The sequence below is a fragment of the Nerophis ophidion genome, linkage group LG02, assembly GCF_033978795.1.
Source record: "Nerophis ophidion isolate RoL-2023_Sa linkage group LG02, RoL_Noph_v1.0, whole genome shotgun sequence".
NCBI lineage: Eukaryota > Metazoa > Chordata > Actinopteri > Syngnathiformes > Syngnathidae > Nerophis > Nerophis ophidion.
The window spans coordinates 35757807-35777375 of NC_084612.1; the positions used below are offsets into that span (position 1 = coordinate 35757807).

The window sequence follows — 19569 nt, forward strand, 5'->3', positions numbered from 1 at the left end:
CTTTAAGTGTTGTATGTGCAAACAAAAGTTACATTTTTCTCTCAGGGTATATTTCTCTTCTTTTGTTGAGAATAATTGTTGTACGTTCTTGGGTAGCAGGTTACAGTTTGCTTTGGGCATAATTTTAACTGTTTACAGATTCACAATAATTTCAATATTTTCGATTAAATAAAGAAAGAGTTTGAATATTCTCCATATCTAGCATTATGTATTATTCGAGCGGTTAGCGTCTGAAGTGTACTGTATATTTCTGCACAATAACTCAGATATGGTAACACTAACAAACAGTAAATAATCTGAAGCAATTTTTGGTTCAATATATATTTAGCTTAATTCATTATTAATGTATTTATTGCCATCTTATGTTGTATATTTTGTATATAAGATTTCCAGTTCATTTTATCATTACACTGTAGCGGTCGCTTTAAGGACATAATTCACCACACCTGTTTACCTGACTTTGTCATCATTATTTACTGTCATTGTTCGATTTGGGCGGTATAGCTCGGTTGGTGGAGTGGCCGTGCCAGCAACTTGAGGGTTCCAGGTTCGATCCCCGCTTCTGCCATCCTAGTTACTGCCGTTGTGTCCTTGAACAAGACACTTTACCCACCTGCTCCCAGTGCCACCCACACTGGTTTAGATGTAACTTAGATATTGGGTTTCACAATGTAAAGTGATTTGAGTCACTAGAGAAAAGCGCTATATAAATATAATTCAATTCAATTGTTGTGATTGTCATTTTGAGTCATTCAATGTTAGTAGTGATTCATTCTTGTATTTGTGTCAAATGATACTTCAAGTTGTCTTGCTTTCACGGTACAAGCGCAACACTGGTGACCCCAACGCTTCACGGATTCAGTGAATATTATCGACCATGACGGCGAATGTGGTTTCACTGAAGCTGCCCGATTTCTGGCAATCTTCTGCAACTGCATGGTTTTCCCAGGCCGAGGCACAGTTCGCCCTGCGTGGTATCACCGAAGACGACACTAAGTTTTATTATGTTGTTTCCTCCCTAGGGAGCGCTACAGCGACCAGAGCGGTTAGCTTCCTCATGCACAAACCGGAGAGGAAGAAGTATATTACATTAAAGGCTTACCTTTTAAAGACATTTGAAATTTCCGACGCGGAGAGAGCTAGCTGCCTTTTTTCATTGCAGGCAGCAACCGGATTCTGGACTATTTTTTTTCCACGCAAAGTTCATGACAAAAGCCAGGTGGTGCCGTCCCCCGTGTAGTTTCAGTGGACCGCTGCCGGTAAACGCCAGGGCCGGCGCTCAGCAGTGGCCATGAGCGTCGGCAGTACTGGCAGGCTGCTCTTCATCCAGGACTACCTCTCTGGACGACGGTTCCTGTGTGTCACGGGCGTGCAGAGGAGCGTCCTGCCAGCATCAAGGTTGGACATGCTGTCTGAGTCCCTTGGCCCCCCCATTGAAGTGGCCCTTGGCAGCCCTATCCGCACTTACGGTATACGGTACGTGAAGCTGTGTTTTGGTGGACAGCGTGACTGCTACGGTGACGGAGACGCTCATCGGTGCAGATTTTCTCTGTGCTTTCGGCCTTCTTGTGGATATAAAAAACAGGCGCTTGGTGCGACGGACTCCATCAGGCTTTCCAGCATGCTACCCATGAAGGACGTCTTTCTATGCCTCCCCACTGAGTTCCCCACCCTGGCGCAGCCCACATTCTCGTCATCTACCGCCAAGCATGGTGTGGAACACCACATTGCCACCACAGGCCCCACTGTGCACGCACGAGCCTGGCGCCTGGACGCTGCAAAGCTCTCCATCGCTAAGGCTGAATTTGAGACCATGAAACGCCTCAGGATCATTCGCCGCTCAGAGAGCCTGTGGACGTCGCCAAGTCTGGAGGTGGTTGGCGGCAATACGGTGATTACCACAGACTCAACAATGCGACTACCCTGGCTGGGAAAACTGTGTTTTCTAAAAAAGATCTCGTCTGGGGCTATCATCAGGTGCCGGTCCAAACCTCTGATATCCCAAAGACAGCAGTCATCACCTAATTTGAACTGTTCAAATTTTTACGGATTCCTTGTGGCCTTAAAAGCGCCACACAGACATTCCAGCTACTGATGGACTCTGTTTTACGTGACTTGCCATTTCTGTTTATCTACTTGGACGACATCCTGGTAGTGAGCACCTCTCAGGCCGAACATGTGATCCACTTTTACCCACTATTAGTAGATTACACAGTACAGTACATATTCCGTACAATTGACCACTAAATAGTAACACCCGAATAAGTTTTTCAACTTGTTTGAGTCGGGGTCCATTTTAATCAATTCATTTATTCACCATTTTAAGTATTTCCTCTTGTGTTACATTTGTGAGGAACATTGAGGTAGGATTTGTATCTATGGTGTTATTGACGTCCTTAGTAGTTTAAACTGGGTCTGGAATCCCTTTCTCCAATTTTGGTCGAATATTTACCAAGTAGTTATTGAAGCTTTCTACTACTTACTTCATGTTGCCATTATCATTATTTACTTTTCCGTCTGAGAAGTATTGGAGGTAAACCCTCTTAGTGACATTAATAATAATGCTGTTGAGGATGCCCTCTGTTGCTCCCATATTGATTTTGTTCCTGTCTAATAATTGACTTTAATATTTTTTTCTACATGTTTGTTGTATGCTAGTTAGCTTGTTTTTATACTTTTAGTGTATGTATTGTAACAAACAGTTCAGCGTGTCCCAAGTTAACAGAGAGTGAGGAGGAGTTTTGTCCTTTCAGAGTTGCCATAAGGGTGGTGACGTAGGGTGCGTGTTGTTGTTGTGGAGAGAGATTAAAGAAGCGGTGACTACCGGACCTGATCTAATGTCTACCGTTTATTATTTTATTATATAACTACACTGTATAGGCGAACCCAGGACACTCGGCTACAGTATTCTTCTTATTACAAGCATTTTTAAATTATTTTGTCATCCCTGGTTATTTTTTTTTCTGCTTCCTACTGAGTTGTTTCCATGGAAAATGTTTGTCATAAAGCATTGTGAACGTGTTTAAAAATGTACGATATGCTTCAGATTATAGATTATAACAAAAGCATAGAAAAAATAAGCATTACACATTGATTAAAGAAAAATATTTAAAAAAATATTATGACAATCCATTTATTCCATCCATCCATTTTCTACCGCTTGTCCCGTTCGAGGTGGCATTCGGGCGGAAGGTGGGGTGTACCCAGGACAAGTCACCCCCTCCTCGCAGGGCCAACACAGATAGACTGACAACATTCACACACTAGGGCCACTTTAGTGTTGCCAATCAACCTATTCCCAGGTGCATGTCTTTAGAGGTGGGAGGACGCCGGAGTACTCGGAGGGAACCCACGCATTCATGGTGAGAACATGCAAACTCCACAAAGAAAGATCCCGAGCCCGGGATTGAACTCAAGACCTTCGTATTGTGAGACACATGCACAAACCCCTGTTCCATCGTGCTGCCCCAATCCATTTATTTTCCATGCTTATCCTCATTAGGGTCACAAGTGAGCTGGGGTACATCCTACTTTAGACTGGTCACAGGCCAATCACGCGGCCCAGATAGACCATGACCATTCGCACTCAGATACCCTCCCCACACACACATGGGAAGAACATGCAAATTCCACACGGAGATGCCCAAATGGAGGTTTTAAACTCAGATCACCTGAAAGTTCGGCCTACATGCTAACCCCCTAAATTAATTTACTGTTAATTTGCTCATGCATCATATGTTTTATTTTATGGGGATGCAAATGTAGGTGGAATAATCCAAAATGTTAAAGAGGTCTTACCTATTGACATATACGCTGATCTGATTAGAGTCAATGATGATTGGATCTCCATTCAACTTCTTATGATTCAGCAAAGCATTCTGGACATTGTTTATCCCAGTAAGAAGAAAGTTGGAAACTTTTTCCTTAAGAGAACATATCAAGCACATGGTCAGGAGTTTGTAAAGTGACAGGAAACTGACATGGAGCCTTGGTAGTTTTGCTTTTACATTTGACGAAGCGTTCAGAATATTACTGGCTGCTTCAACTATTGGTGCAGCTCCTTCCACAACTTCTACATCGTCCTTGTCTTCTTGATGAATACTGATAGCGTTGAGGGAGGAGCTAAGGTCAACCAGCAATGAACTTGCTTCTTCCTTTAGAGAAAAAACAACAACAAAATAATTATCCTCCTCAAAAAGTGTATAGCAATGTTAACGTCAATGACAATAAAGTCATGTGGAATTGCTCGCTCCTCATGTAGGACGTTTGTTGGGTCTTTTCATTGTAAAAAGTTTTACTGTATTGTAATTAGTAATATGCTTTCTTGAACAGAAGTATTTAGCTGTTATTTGAAATGGCCCAAAGCCTACAGAGCAGGGGTCACCAATCTTTTTGAAACCAAGAGCTACTTCTTGGGTACTGATTAATGCGAAGGGCTACCAGTTTGATACACACTTAAATAAATTGCCAGAAATAGCCAATTTGCTCAATTTACCTTTAACTACATTTTATTATTAATAATTAATTATATTTATCTTTGTGGAAACGCTGATCATCTTAATGATTTCTCACAATAAATATATATGGAAACAGATAAATATCAACATGCAACACTTTATTTTTATATTTTCTCTAAGTCCACATTTTTCACATTGAACATTTTCAAATGATCACTTATAAGACAGTTTTGTAAAAACACAATATCCCATTTTAACTAGCTAGCCCAGTGGTTCTTAACCTGGGTTCGATCGAACCCTGTGGGTTCGATGAGTCGGCCTCAGGGGTTCGGCGGAGGTCAAAACACACCCGACTCATCCTGTCAATAAAAACTTCTTCCTATCGGCGTATTACGGATATGGCAACGGCAGAAGTAAAACTGATTTGCAGGTGTGTAATTTGTTGTGAGTTTATGCACTGTGTTGGTCTGTTGTTTGAACAAGGTGATGTTCATACACGGTTCATTTTGTGCACTAGTAATAAAACATGGTAACATTTTAGAATGGGGAACATCCATCCATCCATCCATCATCTTCCGCTTATCCGAGGTCGGGTCGCGGGGGCAACAGCCTAAGCAGGGAAACCCAGACTTCCCTCTCCCCAGCAACTTCGTCTAGCTCTTCCCGGGGGATCCCGAGGCGTTCCCAGGCCAGCCGGGAGACATAGTCTTCCCAACGTGTCCTGGGTCTTCCCCGTGGCCTCCTACCGGTTGGACGTGCCCTAAACACCTCCCTAGGGAGGCGTTCGGGTGGCATCCTGACCAGATGCCCGAACCACCTCATCTGGCTCCTCTCGATGTGAAGGAGCAGCGGCTTTACTTTGAGTTCCTCCCGGATGGCAGAGCTTCTCACCCTATCTCTAAGGGAGAGCCCCGCCACACAGCGGAGGAAACTCATTTCGGCCGCTTGTACCCGTGATCTTATCCTTTCGGTCATGACCCAAAGCTCATGACCATAGGTGAGGATGGGAACGTAGATCGACCGGTAAATTGAGAGCTTTGCCTTCCGGCTCAGCTCCTTCTTCACCACACCGGACCGGTACAACGTCCGCATTACTGAAGACGCTGCACCGATCCGCCTGTCGATCTCACGATCCACTCTTCCCTCACTCGTGAACAAGACTCCTAGGTACTTGAACTCCTCCACTTGGGGCAGGGTCTCCTCTCCAACCCGGAGATGGCACTCCACCCTTTTCCGGGCGAGAACCATGGACTCGGACTTGGAGGTGCTGATTCTCATTCCGGTCGCTTCACACTCGGCTGCGAACCGATCCAGCGAGAGCTGAAGATCCCGGTCAGATGAAGCCATCAGGACCACATCATCTGCAAAAAGCAGAGACCTAATCCTGCGGTTACCAAACCGGAACCCCTCAACGCCTTGACTGCGCCTAGAAATTCTGTCCATAAAAGTTATGAACAGAATCGGTGACAAAGGACAGCCTTGGCGGAGTCCAACCCTCACTGGAAATGTGTTCGACTTACTGCCGGCAATGCGGACCAAGCTCTGGCACTGATCGTACAGGGAACGGACCGCCACAATAAGACAGTCCGATACCCCATACTCTCTGAGCACTCCCCACAGGACTTCCCGAGGGACACGGTCGAATGCCTTCTCCAAGTCCACAAAGCACATGTAGACTGGTTGGGCAAACTCCCATGCACCCTCAAGAACCCTGCCGAGAGTATAGAGCTGGTCCACAGTTCCACGACCAGGACGAAAACCACACTGTTCCTCCTGAATCCGAGGTTTGACTATCCGACGTAGCCTCCTCTCCAGTACACCTGAATAAACCTTACCGGGAAGGCTGAGGAGTGTGATCCCACGATAGTTGGAACACACCCTCCGGTCCCCCTTCTTAAAGAGAGGAACCACCACCCCGGTCTGCCAATCCAGAGGTACCGCCCCCGATGTCCACGCGATGCTGCGAAGTCTTGTCAACCAAGACAGCCCCACAGCATCCAGAGCCTTAAGGAACTCCGGGCGGATCTCGTCCACCCCTGAGGCCTTGCCACCGAGGAGCTTTTTAACTACCTCAGCGACCTCAGCCCCAGAAATAGGTGAGTCCACCACAGATTCCCCAGGCACTGCTTCCTCATAGGAAGACGTGTTGGTGGGATTGAGGAGGTCTTCGAAGTATTCCTTCCACCTATCCACAACATCCGCAGTCGAGGTCAGCAGAACACCATCCGCACCATACACGGTGTTGATAGTGCACTGTTTCCCCTTCCTGAGGCGGCGGACGGTGGTCCAGAATCGCTTCGAAGCCGTCCGGAACATATTCACCATTAATTAGTTGCTTATTAAAACGCAAATTAGTAACATATTGGCTCCTAACTAGACATTATTAAGTACTTATTAATGCCTTATTCAGCATGGCCTCATTATAACCCTAACCCTCTAACCCTGACCCTAACCCTAAACAAATAACTCCAAATTAAGTCTTTGTTACTTAGAATATGTTCTCCATACTTAAGTGTTACCAAAAACACATAACTTTGTTTTGAATTAAAAAAAAAAATACATTTTATTTTTCACTAAGAAGGGTTCAGTGAATGCGCATATGAAACTAACGGGGTTCAGTACCTCCAACAAGGTTAAGAACCACTGAGCTAGCCACTAACATTTTTTAACAAATCATGAATTACTTTGCACCATGTTTGTACAAATAATAACTCATGTAAAATACAAACGTCAACTCTCAAATTTTTTAATAAATCATGTCACACTTTGAACTGGACACCAAATCTGTTATCTGTTTCTTTGTCAGTTAGTGGGAAGCTTGGTATTGCATGCTGTTAAGTAGTGTGTTGTACTCTGGTGTGTAACTTCACACTGCAACTCTGAGTGAGTCTTGCAGATGTGCATCAATAAGGCGTGTTCTGTGTTTTTTCTTGATGAAGTTCATGTCAGAAAAGGCTATTTCACAAAGATAAGTTGAACCAAACAGGCTTGCAACCTTCATAACTGCTGTGCATACACCACTGTACTTTTCTGTGTCAACAAGGCACCAAAAGTTTGGTGCAGCCGGGTGGGCTTTAAATTTTACATTGTCAGGAAAGAAGAGGAAGGAATTTTAAAGGTAAAAAGGTATATGTGTTTAAAAATCCTAAAATCATTTTTAAGGTTGTATATTTTCTCTAAAATTGTCTTTCTGAAAGTTATAAGAAACAAAGTAAAAAAAATAAATGAATTTATTTTAACAAGTGAAGACCAAGTCTTTAAAATATTTTCTTGGATTTTCAAATTCTATTTGAGTTTTGTCTCTCTTAGAATTAAAAATGTCGAGCAAAGCGAGACCAGCTTTCTAGTAAATAAATACAATTTAAAAAATAGAGGCAGCTCACTAGTAAGTGCTGCTATTTGAGCTATTTTTAGAACAGGCCAGCGTACTCATCTGGTCCTTACGGGCTACCTGGTGCCCGCGGGCACCGCGTTGGTGACCCCTGCTACAGAGGTTTTAAGGCACAGCAGGGGAACTGCGCCTTTTAAAAAATATGCTGTTTATCGTTCACAGTTATTACAAAAGACACGACGGACCGATATTTTTAATGCATTTTTTAACCCATTGTAACTCCAAATAAATTCCAAATTCCAAAAAAAGTGCAGTTCCCCTTGAAGTTTGAATGGTCGGCTTGTATCAAGTTTGCCTGTTTTTCTTCAGTCTTGGTCATCTCGTCATGGTTGCTACTCCGTGTCATCCGCAGAGGTCCTGTGCTCATGACTTTTGATTGTGTGTGTTCAAATTTCTATTGGTGAGTGCTGTGTTTATTGCTGCTTTTAGGTAAACTAACTACATACTTGCCAACCTTGAGACCTCCGATTTCGGTAGGGGGGGGGCGTGGTTGGGGGTGGGGCGGAGGCGTGGTTCTGGGCGGGGGGCGTGGTTAAGAGGAGAGTATACTTACAGCCAATCCACCAACTCGAGTATTTCATACATACATATATATATATATACATACATATATATATATATATATATATATATATATATATATATATATATATATGTATATATATATATAAACTACTTAACTTTCAGTGAATTCTAGCTGTATATGTTTATTTTATTATATATATAAATAAAATAAATAGTTGAATTTCAGACGCACCTATCAAATACACAGTAATAAAAACACAGTTGTTCTACTAACTGTACTGTGCTTGCTGGTTACTAAAAAAAAAAACGACTTACCTTTCACTATTTGACTAACATCACTTCCGAGTTTCCAGAAGATGGCGCCAGTATGTGCTTTGCCCTGCCGTCTCTCGCTGTCAGCTCTGTTCGTTTTTGTGTTGTTTGCGTCTATTTTCGCCTCTGTCAGCTCACTGCTGGAGTATGACCGCCAAAGAGTGTTGGATCTTTGCCCCTTTCCCACTGATATGATCAACTTCGACGTTGGTTTTTCGACGTCCCAGTCAGCTTTTTCACCTGGCCGGATTCCTGCCTTCCTTTCCCGCCTCGTGGCTCCTCTCCCCCGCCACCTGCGGGCTGTGTGTCGGGCCCCACCTGGATTTTCTGCGCCCTTGGACGTGCTGGCCCCTGCCAGGTTCGGTCTTGTGAACGCAAGATCTTTGACAAACAAAACATTTATCCTGAAGGATTTCTTCATTTCCCGCGGACTTGACTTCCTCTGTGTGACGGAAACATGGCTGAAAGCCGGTGACTCCGCCCCCTCTTAATGAACTTCTGCCTCCGGAGTGTTCCTACTTTAATTCTCCGCGGTCGTCCGGTCGCAAAGGAGGATGATTAGCAGTCGTTTTTAAAAATGACGTTAAGTACCGTCAGATCCGTCTGCAATCCTCCCTTTCAAGCTTCGAACTGTGCACGTTTGAGCTGGAGGGGGCGTGGCCTCCAGCTCCAGCTGAATTTCGGGAGATTTTCGGGAGAACATTTCTTCCGGGAGGTTTTCGGGAGGGGCGCTGAATTTCGGGAGTCTCCGGGAAAATCCAGGAGGGTTGGCAAGTATGACTAACTATCAGCATAACCTGTACCTCGACAAACTGATATTGAAAGGGGAACTGCCCTTTTTTTAAAATTTTGCCTATCATTCACAATCACTATGTGAGACAAGAACTCTTACTGTTTTTCTGTACGTTCTAAATATTAAAAACTGCTAGTACAAGGTGGCTAACCATGCAAGTAATGGAAATATTCCACTGCGCCTACAAACCTGCCAACAACGCTCCATTTTCATGCCGTAATCTGCATATCAACCAAGCTCGAGCGACATTGGTAATGTAGGAGCTTACGTTGAGGAGCTACTTTTCTGGCTTCGTGACACATCAATTTGCTCACACTGCTCCTCCGACTCCTAGCGAGTAGCCAGCTACTACCTGCTAGACATCTCCAGCTGTTAATAACATTTGTAACCACCATAAGATAAAGAAAAAGCTTGAACTGCTTCTGTTGCTGCTGTATTGCCTTTGAGTTAGTACAAGTTAAGCATGCATCTCATCTGAATAGTGGAAGCAAGTTGTGGCACCAAGCTGGGGAGTTGGTCAACTTAAAAAATCCATACATTACCAACTAGATACTATAGTGAAGAGGTTAATTTGGCATACTGATAATACATCTCTACAAACAAGTCTTTTCGATAAAATCCTGAACAGTAAAATTATTTGTACCTGACAAATTTTGGCTACCTTGCATCTGCAGCCTTCGTCTCAGGTCACATGATGTTGTTGTGACAAGTCGTGATGAAGGCTGCAGAGGCAAGGTATCCGAAACTTGTCAGGTACAAACAGTTTTACTGTTCAGGCTTTTATAGAAAAACCTTGATTATACCAACTTGATACAATATGCCTCTCAACATTAATTATTAAGTATATGTTTATATGTATAATATGTATTTATGTATTCAATATTTGTTTATTTACCTATGGTATATTCATTCATTTACTTATTTATTCATTCACTGTTCTGTTACAAATAGAGAACAAAGAAATGGGGTACGATTAAATAAGCTCTGCTTCCTCCTATTTCTTTTTGGACGTGCAGTAATGAAACAACTGGAAAAATGTGTTGCATTACATTGTAATTGTATTGTATACATGTTTGAAATAAACAGAAACTGAGACTAACTAACTAACTTGGCTGTCAACAAATGGAAAGCAGCATAAGACCACAGCAACATTGCTGTAGTAAGCATGTTTCAATAAGAGGAGCGAGGATTAGCTTCTCAAGGAAGATACAAATCTCAATCAGTCGGCACCCAGTGAGAGCAAATATTTTCAGATATTACATGTTATCATAAATATTCATTTTACTACATTACTGTACCAGGGGCTACATTACTGTACTAGACCTAATACTGTACTGGGGCACACCTGGGGCACAAATTATTCATGTGAGCGTGCAAAGCGCTCAAGCAAAAACATTTTTAGCACTTATTTACTATAAAAAATACATAAATAGTGCTTTAAACTATGAAATCATATCAGATTATGTTATATGGATCTTTGATTAACCACCTGAAATTAACTAATGCATTTGACCTACTTGTGCACTTTTTTACTCCAGACTTCTAAACTGCTACTGGTAAAAGCAAAAAGGAAGAGCAATTAATATTTTTGAAATATTTATTGCAGTAATCATCCGCAAATTTCACATCTACAAAAGTAAAACAAAAAATAAAGCACCCCTACATCTCTGGGTTATTTTATATTATTTAATTTCCATTTATGGCACTGTGGCTAATCCTATTTCAGATACACAAAACTATAAAATATACACAAAACAATAAAGCCAGAGTAGTGGAATAAATGAACAACTGTTGTGTGTCTGTTCAGGGAATCATTTTCTAAGAAGTAAACTGTAACGTCTCGTTTTCATCTTTGCAAAGTGGTCCACTCTGGACAGACATGGAAATATTACAGTAACTGTTATACAGTTGACCAGTGGTTCCCAACTGCTGGGTCGTGACATAAAAGTGGATTGTGTGTCATTCTCAGTGAGTTGCAGTCAAATGTGTGCATGAAAAAAAAAAAGTTTAGGGAGAAAAAAATCAAATTCTGGCAACAAAACCAGATATTTTTAGCCATTTTTCTAGTGACTATTAGTGAGTATTTTAGCAAAAGGCAAACCGACTAACAAGTTGGAGGAGGACTCAGGACAGACATGGAAAAATATTTTTTTTTAAATCTAAATGGGGCTACAAAACCCGATATTTTCAGCCATCTTTCTGAAAACAAATACAGAAATGTTACTATTTTTTCTGGAAACAAAACCAGATGCTTTAGCTGTAGCCGTTTTTCTAGTGACAAAACAAGATTATTTAGTCAAAGTCACACCGATTAACAAGACAAGTCTACTGTGCTATTTTTCTGTGAAATCAACTTGAATGATTTAAAAATTTGGCTCACGACTTGATGATATGGAAAAATGTTTTTCTTCCTGAAGATAAACCATTTGAGAAGCACTCAACCCACACATGCTTACTCCAAATCATCATTGATGCAGAACCAGCAGAGAATAACCAACATTATGTTTCATGTTCATTGGAAATTCCCCCGACAGCTCGTACAGCAAATGAATATGTTTGTCTTGATACAAGAAATAAAGTTAGCTAACTTAACATCAACTTAAGACAATGATGTCGCCTAGCTAGCTAGGACTTCACTTACATCTCTCATTCCTTGCTACTTCTTCCCTGCTGCGGGCGAATAATTTTCTTAAATCCATCTAGGAGTTACAGTTTGAGTCAAATCAAAATCAAAATAATGTAATTAACAAATTGTTGTTGGCTAACGTTACCTACCTCACGCAGTGATTCTCATCCTCTGTCTCTCTCTCTCTCTCTCTCTCTCTCTCTCTCTCAACTGAAGTCTCGATCCACACGTGAATAAATTACCATATTAATTAGCCATGTGCTCATTGTTACGTGGAGTGAATACAGTAGCAATCAACTACCATACTAAGTAGTATGTGCGCTGTTGTCCATGTTATGTAGACTTAAAACTCTGAAGCGTTTTTTTTTATTGGTGAAATTTTTACTGGGGCACTGCAGATCAACAGTGGGGCACGTGCCCCAGTGAAATCTGTCTGGCGACGCCCTGTACTGTACAACCATACCTACAGCATGTATATAAAACGGTGTTGGAGGTTTTAGGATGGTTTATGGGCGGAATAGGTTGTATACCTATCACCTACATTGTTGACTGCCTCTTACTATATTAAGGACGCACTGAAAGGGGAAAGATGTGTGTTCTTATCTTACATTAGGATTACAAAAAAAGTGCAGTTCCCTTTCAAAAACAAAGTTTATAAATAGAAGCCGGAATACCTGGGCAGAGGTACTGAGCTCGTCTGAGCGCTGCGTGAGTCCGACTACGGCCATGGCTGTCACTTGCACACCCTGACTGGTGTTGGTGGGGGAATCTTGCAACACTGTGGTCATTTTGCTCAGCATCTGCTCTCGAAGCTAAAAGACAAAATAATGATTGCTTGATATTCCAGGGCTCAGGGTTAAAGGAAAAAGAATTGACCCACCTTCGTCCTTGCGTCCTTCTGATCGTCATCAGTCTCTGTGTTAAGCACATTGACAACTGAGGTGACGATTTGTCCGAAGGCCTCACCAGAGAGAAGTCCCTGCTCCTCCAGGTGGGAGACTGAATCATCTAGCACTGACTGGAGAGCATCCACAGAAGCACTGGTGTTGCTTTTCCGTACCTGTAGGAAAGATAACCATTATTTTTGAATGGGGCTGCAACAAATAATCAATTACATTGTTAAGTCAAAAAGCTTTGATGTATATTCTGTTGATTTTATTAGTCGTTTAATGAGTTTCAAATCCAGACCAAGTGGAGTGCCGGGACATTTAAATATGCGGACATAGTTTCCACAAGGCCTCCACAATAGAGCGCACATTAGAGCAGTGGTGTGTGGGTGCTGTAAGCTGTGTGGAGTTTTTCATTTTTTTATTTTAATAAATGCACACATGTTAAAAGTGCAATTTCAATGTTGATAATGTGCATGTATTATAACAAAAGAATGGAGGTTATGACAAACGGAAAAAATGCTGTTTCTTTCCACTATTTTCTTATAACTACAAAGTGTATTTTATCTGATTATTTGATTATTTCAACAAACTAATTGATAGTTTAATAATCAATTACTAAAATAATGGATAGCTGCAGCCCTATCTTGGAACAATTAGAGCAAAAGCCAAATAAGTTATGTAGTATTCATTGTTTGTTGCATGGTTAAATTGCGAGTGAGGCAAGATATATGGGGTGCCATATGTCACACTTTCCTAGCAGGTATAATTTTCAATGTTCTCACATTAAACACTTTTCTCACTTTTTCCTTATTTTCATACATTTTTTTGTTTCAACTAAATGCTGATTATAAATGTTATATCTAAATGTTGAATCTAAACCTAAATCTTAAGCTCCTTGCGTGGCAAGGGCACCTGCCGCTGACGACCCGTATCAAAATTTGCTTGCCAAGTTTCCAGAATATATATATAAATACATATACATATTATATATACATTATTATTAGAATATATATCATATTACAACAATCAGCTTCCTGGTCTACACGCCGTCAATTACTAGAGAGGCGTTTACTACCATGCGATGTAGCAGCTGTAAACTACAAATGCTTTGGCTCGCACTGCTCGACTAGCGCATCCATCACAGACTGCCAATATTGCCCTTACAATGGATGCATCTGACTATGCATTGGGACCGGCGTGTAAGTACTGGGGAGGGGGCGTTTGGTAGCCACTGGCCTTTTTGGCAGAAAGTTTCGGGATAACGAAAGCCAGTACTATACATCTGATAGGGGGTTGTTTGGACTTTTCCTCGCCTGTCGTTACTTCAGGTTCTTGTTGGTGGGCTGGAAATTCACAGCCTTTGTGAACCATAAGCCACTCATGTTCGCCATGGGCAAGACCTCTGAGCTGTGGTCTGGTTGACAGCAATGTCAACTTTCTGCCATATCGGAGTATACCACAGACATTCAGCTCATGGCAGGGAAGGACAATTGTGTTGCTTACTGTTTTTCCTGAACACTGGCTGGTTCATGCCACCATGGCGGGCGACCAGGCTAGGGATTCCACTTTTGACATCATCCATTGCCTCTCACACCCTGGTGTTCAAGCCTCTACTAAACCGGTGGGGACCAAATTTGTCTGGCCTGGCTTACGAAAGGGGTTGGGCAGCCTCCTGTGGGGCGTGCCAGCAAGCAAATGTCATGCGGCATACAAGGGCTCCTGCCTCATTAATCGTACACCTCCACAACCTAAATATTAAATCTAAATATTAATTTTAAATATGAATATACATTTGGAAGAGGGGTTAGTGCATCTGCCTCACAATACGAAGGTCCTGAGTAGTCCGGGGTTCAATCCCGGGCTCGGGATCTTTCTGTGTGGAGTTTGCATGTTCTCTCTGTGACTACATGGGTTCCCTCCGGGTACTCCGGCTTCCTCCCACCTCCAAAGACATGCACCTGGGGATAGGTTGATTGGCAACACTAAATTGGCCCTAGTGTGTGAATGTGAGTGTGAATGTTGTCTGTCCATCTGTGTTGGCCCTGCAATGAGGTGGCGACTTGTCCAGGATGTAACCCGCCTTCCGACTGAATGCAGCTGAGATAGGCTTTAGCGACCCCCTGCCTCCCCAAAAAAGGGACAAGCGGTAGGAAATGGATGGATGGATGGATCTTAAATTCAAATCTAGATGTTAAATCTAAACCTAAATGTTAAATCTAAATCTAAATCTTAAATGTAACTCTTAAATCCAAATGTGAGTGCTCAGTATCAAATCCAATCCCAGATGTTAATTTTAAATCTAAATTTTAGATCCAAATCTAAATCATTAATCCAAATCTAAATCTTTATCTAAATGTGAGTGCTAAATCTCTTGCCAAGTATAAAGATGTTTACTTATAGATCCTCAATATTCCACCAATCCGACACCTCTGAGCAGCAAAGCCACACCCACATCTCGGCTTATAAGTGCACAAACCTCCTACTTCTTTCTTACTGTGGAATAAGGAATCATGAAAGATGAATAATGACATAATGACAATAAAGTTGCCAGTGATGTGCAAGCCACATAGAAAATGTAGCAAGCTAAGCTACAAGTTACTCTCGATTAAATGTAGCTAAGCTGCAGGAGAAGGTATCCCCGGAAAACTGTAGCAAGCTACATGACAAGATTGCTACATGATAGCTATAGCTATATTTAACAGCATTACTATCTAAGGGCCCACATGTATAATATCAATGTTAATGTAACTGACAGTGTATAAATGGACCTAATAACGGTTCATTACTAATAAATATATCTATCATTTGGCTGGGGACACCCTACAACTACCTATAGGGGTCACCGCACCCCACTGTATGTGTTTATTTAGTTTGCCTTTTCTTTGGCCCACCCTCATAATGTTAAGAATGTTCTCTACCTACAATAAAATAACAACAATAGCATCTATATTTTGACAAAAAAACAACATGTAATTTTTGTTTTTTTGTGCAGTAAAAATTTTCATGACCTCAACTCATCTTAATGTGTGTTCCTAAATTTGTGTTGGACGTCTTAGATAAAGAGAGCAATTTATGTTATTATTTGGTTCAAACAACCAAAATCTGAGGTTTTGGGCACTGTTTTCTCTTACCGCATTTGTCTAAATTTGGCCAAAGACACGCATTATTGTGGGTTTTCTGCATGTCATCTTCATCACTAAAGGAAAAATCTACTCTGCGGGAGAGAACTCCTCACTTATTTTCAAGTGTGTGTTTTTTTTTTGGAGTCGTCAGCTTGACGCGTCCCTCTCTCTCTGCTTCCCTTGTCGTCATGGGACATGAGTGCGTGACTGTTATGATTTTGCTCCCTGGTTTCGATGACCCGCCTTATCTAGCCTCTTATTGGCCAGTCCGTAACGTATCGCCCTAACCTTAGCCAATTGTGACTCATACGAACACCAACCAATCATCATGGATTTTCTTTCTATGTATGGATGTTTTCATTTATCCAATATTATTTATGTATGGATGTTCTCATTTTCTCCATATTCCTTCGGCCTGGATTCACAGTCCATTTTCTCTCTTTGGAGCTTGTAGCTTTAATGTATGCTACCTCGCGACATGTGTCTAAAAGTAGCTAAGCTACAGGGAAAGCTTCTCATTAAAAAAGCAGCAAAGCTACCGTCAAGCTACTGGAAACTATAGCATAGCTACATGTAGCTTGTTACTCCCCATCACTGAAAGTTGCATATTGTTAAGAATGTTACAGCTCTAAACATATTTGAAAATAAAAAGCTTTAACAGTTGATTATTTAACTTCCGCGTTTGACAATTAATGAAATTGATTCCTACAATAAGGCATGCAGTCTGCATGAATACACCGATTTCATAATTTTGCTGCACTGTTATCTCATGATTGTGTCACATATATGTATGAACATTACATTGCTCGCATTGAATCGATTATGTTCTAATTGTGAGCTAAATGGTAAAAACAAGATCGTACTGAGTGTGAAGTCATCATTTGGTCAGAGGTTTGGATACGGCGCATGCCGATATGCACCCATTTATCATTTAAACCGAAAATGTATCATTTACAGTCAACATTCAGTTTAAATTATATGTAATGAAAATGAGGTAAATGTGAGGAAAGTGAGCTCAATGAGAGAAATATATCTGCTAAGAAAGTGATACTGAACTTTTACATTTGCCATCTCATAAAGATATGCCTTTCTAGTATCTAGCTTTATAATTTCAAAGTTATTCTTTTTCCTATTCCTTTTTTGACATGTTTTTTTGTGAGATGATGTATCTTAATGTAATTTGGTTAAGCGGGATCAAAATATGACCATGCTTGACCAAGTTTACGAGCTGATTGACAAACCTGAGCGTGGACAGTCGTGGTTACTTCCTTATCTTCATTTTTCACAGTCACCACAAGGGACAGATCGTAATTGTTCTTCTCGTCTCCGATGGGCAATAAGATAGATTTCACACCTTCAATATTACTGCAGCGCAGATGTTTGCCTTCAAGACAAATTTGATGGTTAAGTTAGTTGTTTATTCATTTGTATACAGCTACACTGCAAAAAGTCAGTGTTCAAAAACAAGAAAAAAAAATGAGGGGTATTTTATTTTAACTGAGCAAAATTATCTGCCTATAGAACAAGAAAAATTGTCTGGTCAAGACTTTCCAAAACAAGTAAAATTAGCTAAACTCAATGAACCCAAAAATACCCTAAAAAAAGTATATTCTCACTAATAACAAGTGCACTTTTCTTGGTAAAAAACAAATGAGACCTTTTTGCTCAATATGTTAAAAAATATTCTTAAACAATTTTTTTTTCATGCTTGAAGTAAGACATAATTACTTTAAAAAAAGTAGTTTAATACTTGTGAGTGTTGATGACACAGCTTTGCAACAGTTGATATTCTAGTTTCAAGCATGTTTTACTCAATATACTGTAGGTCATAAAATCTCAGCAACAAGCTGTAATATCTTACTGAGATCATCTACGACCTAAACAAGTAAAACACACTAACATAAAATCTGCTTAGTGAGAAGAATGATCTTATCAAACACAAAATAAGCAAAAGTACCCCTTATTTGAGATATTTAATCTTACTTAGATTTCAGTTTTTGCAGTGTAATTATACAGTCTGAAACAATTAAGTGATTTTCTTTACATGATTTGCTTGATTAAACTCCTTTTCCTATACTTCTTTCTTTGTAAACTCACTTTTGCAAAGTGATTGTCGAAGGGGAGCTGCTTTTTTTTTTAGTCAGTCTGCAAGATTTAAGTTTGTGGAGAAATTCCCCGATTGCAAATGAAACCCTGCTCCTCTTCAAAAGTAATATAATTTATCATTTGAAAATGTACACTGTTTAAATATATAGCCTAACTGCATGTCAGACATCTGTGTTATTATGCCATGCCAAGATTAAAGGAAAATAAAAATGTATCCTACCTTCTTGTATTCCCTCAAACTCAGCTGGCCTCATACAGAACTCTTTCACCTTTGGCTGATGGCTTTACGTAATGTCCAAATAAGTATGTCCACCTCACTGTGATGTCGCAACGTACTCAGACTCCAAAACAAAACGTTCAGAGGCATCCACAACTAAATTCCTATGCTTATGCTTTTGGCACTTTGGTGTTGTTTAACAATGTCCAACATTGTAACAACATTCATAAGTCAGAAAATACCAAAATCACCATAGACCCCCAACACACGTGAAATTAATAATGTATTGCATGTTCTCACCCGTGTCTGTCTTGAAGCAATAAAGACAGCCTGAAGGACAGAAGGAACCTGCTTGGCAGGTGATATCAAACGCATCAAGCACAGTCCCTGATGGCGGAGAGATGCTACAAGTTGGGGGCTGAGGGTCAGCAGGGGCTTGAGTTGTTGGCTCTGGATCTGGTATTGGCAGTGTGTACCTGGCATAACCTAAGTCCGATGTTCCTGGTTGAACAAAGACACAAAAAAGTCTCACGTCCAGAGTTGCTTTCATCCTGTAACACCTTGTGCTTGTGGTCACCTCTTGTGTATTAATGATATCTACTGCACCCCAAAACCTAAAAAGATATGTATGAAAACCCACCTTGAGCAATAACAGTGATGTTAAGCAAATTATCCCTTGAATATGTCAGCTGGTGACTTTTCACAAGAAATGTAGTTTTGCCTTCCTGCTCCTTTATAAGTGGCTTTCTTCCTTCTTGCGAATAGCAGGTTTTATTTTCACCCTTGTATAAGAGAAAATAACTTACTGGATTCATTCAACAGAGCCATCTAACACATTTGGAAAAGTGCCTGACCTTTAATGGCTTTGGATCCTCTAGGTACCAATCCACATCTGGGCATGGCTTCTCACAGTTCAGTTTCAACTTTACAGTTTGGCGCACATTAATTGAAATGCAGTTATCACAGCTGTGATCATAAAGGAAAGTCACCAAATAGCAAAATATTATTGTCAACAGTGTTCATTGTCAAATACACAATTACAAATAATGACTGAGAAATTGTTTTGGGGGTAGAGGGCGGTTGGAGGTTGAGTTCCCCACATCTGTGGTCCCTCCCAAGCTTTCTCATTG

At 41.0% G+C, this 19569-nt stretch overlaps 1 protein-coding gene across 2 annotated transcripts in view; it reads right to left on the reverse strand.

Annotated features, from left to right (window-relative positions):
• Positions 1-19569, reverse strand: part of LOC133540126 (polycystin-1-like protein 2) — a 58254-nt gene that overhangs the window by 21443 nt on the left and 17242 nt on the right. For both annotated transcript variants that reach the window (XM_061882645.1, XM_061882654.1), the window contains exons 11-18: positions 19294-19405; positions 19080-19221; positions 18740-18940; positions 17358-17500; positions 12985-13164; positions 12779-12916; positions 4008-4154; positions 3799-3923 (exon numbers count right to left, since the gene is read on the reverse strand). In XM_061882645.1, coding sequence (XP_061738629.1) covers positions 3799-3923; positions 4008-4154; positions 12779-12916; positions 12985-13164; positions 17358-17500; positions 18740-18940; positions 19080-19221; positions 19294-19405 — 1188 coding nt within the window. The remainder of the gene's footprint in view (positions 1-3798; positions 3924-4007; positions 4155-12778; positions 12917-12984; positions 13165-17357; positions 17501-18739; positions 18941-19079; positions 19222-19293; positions 19406-19569) is intronic.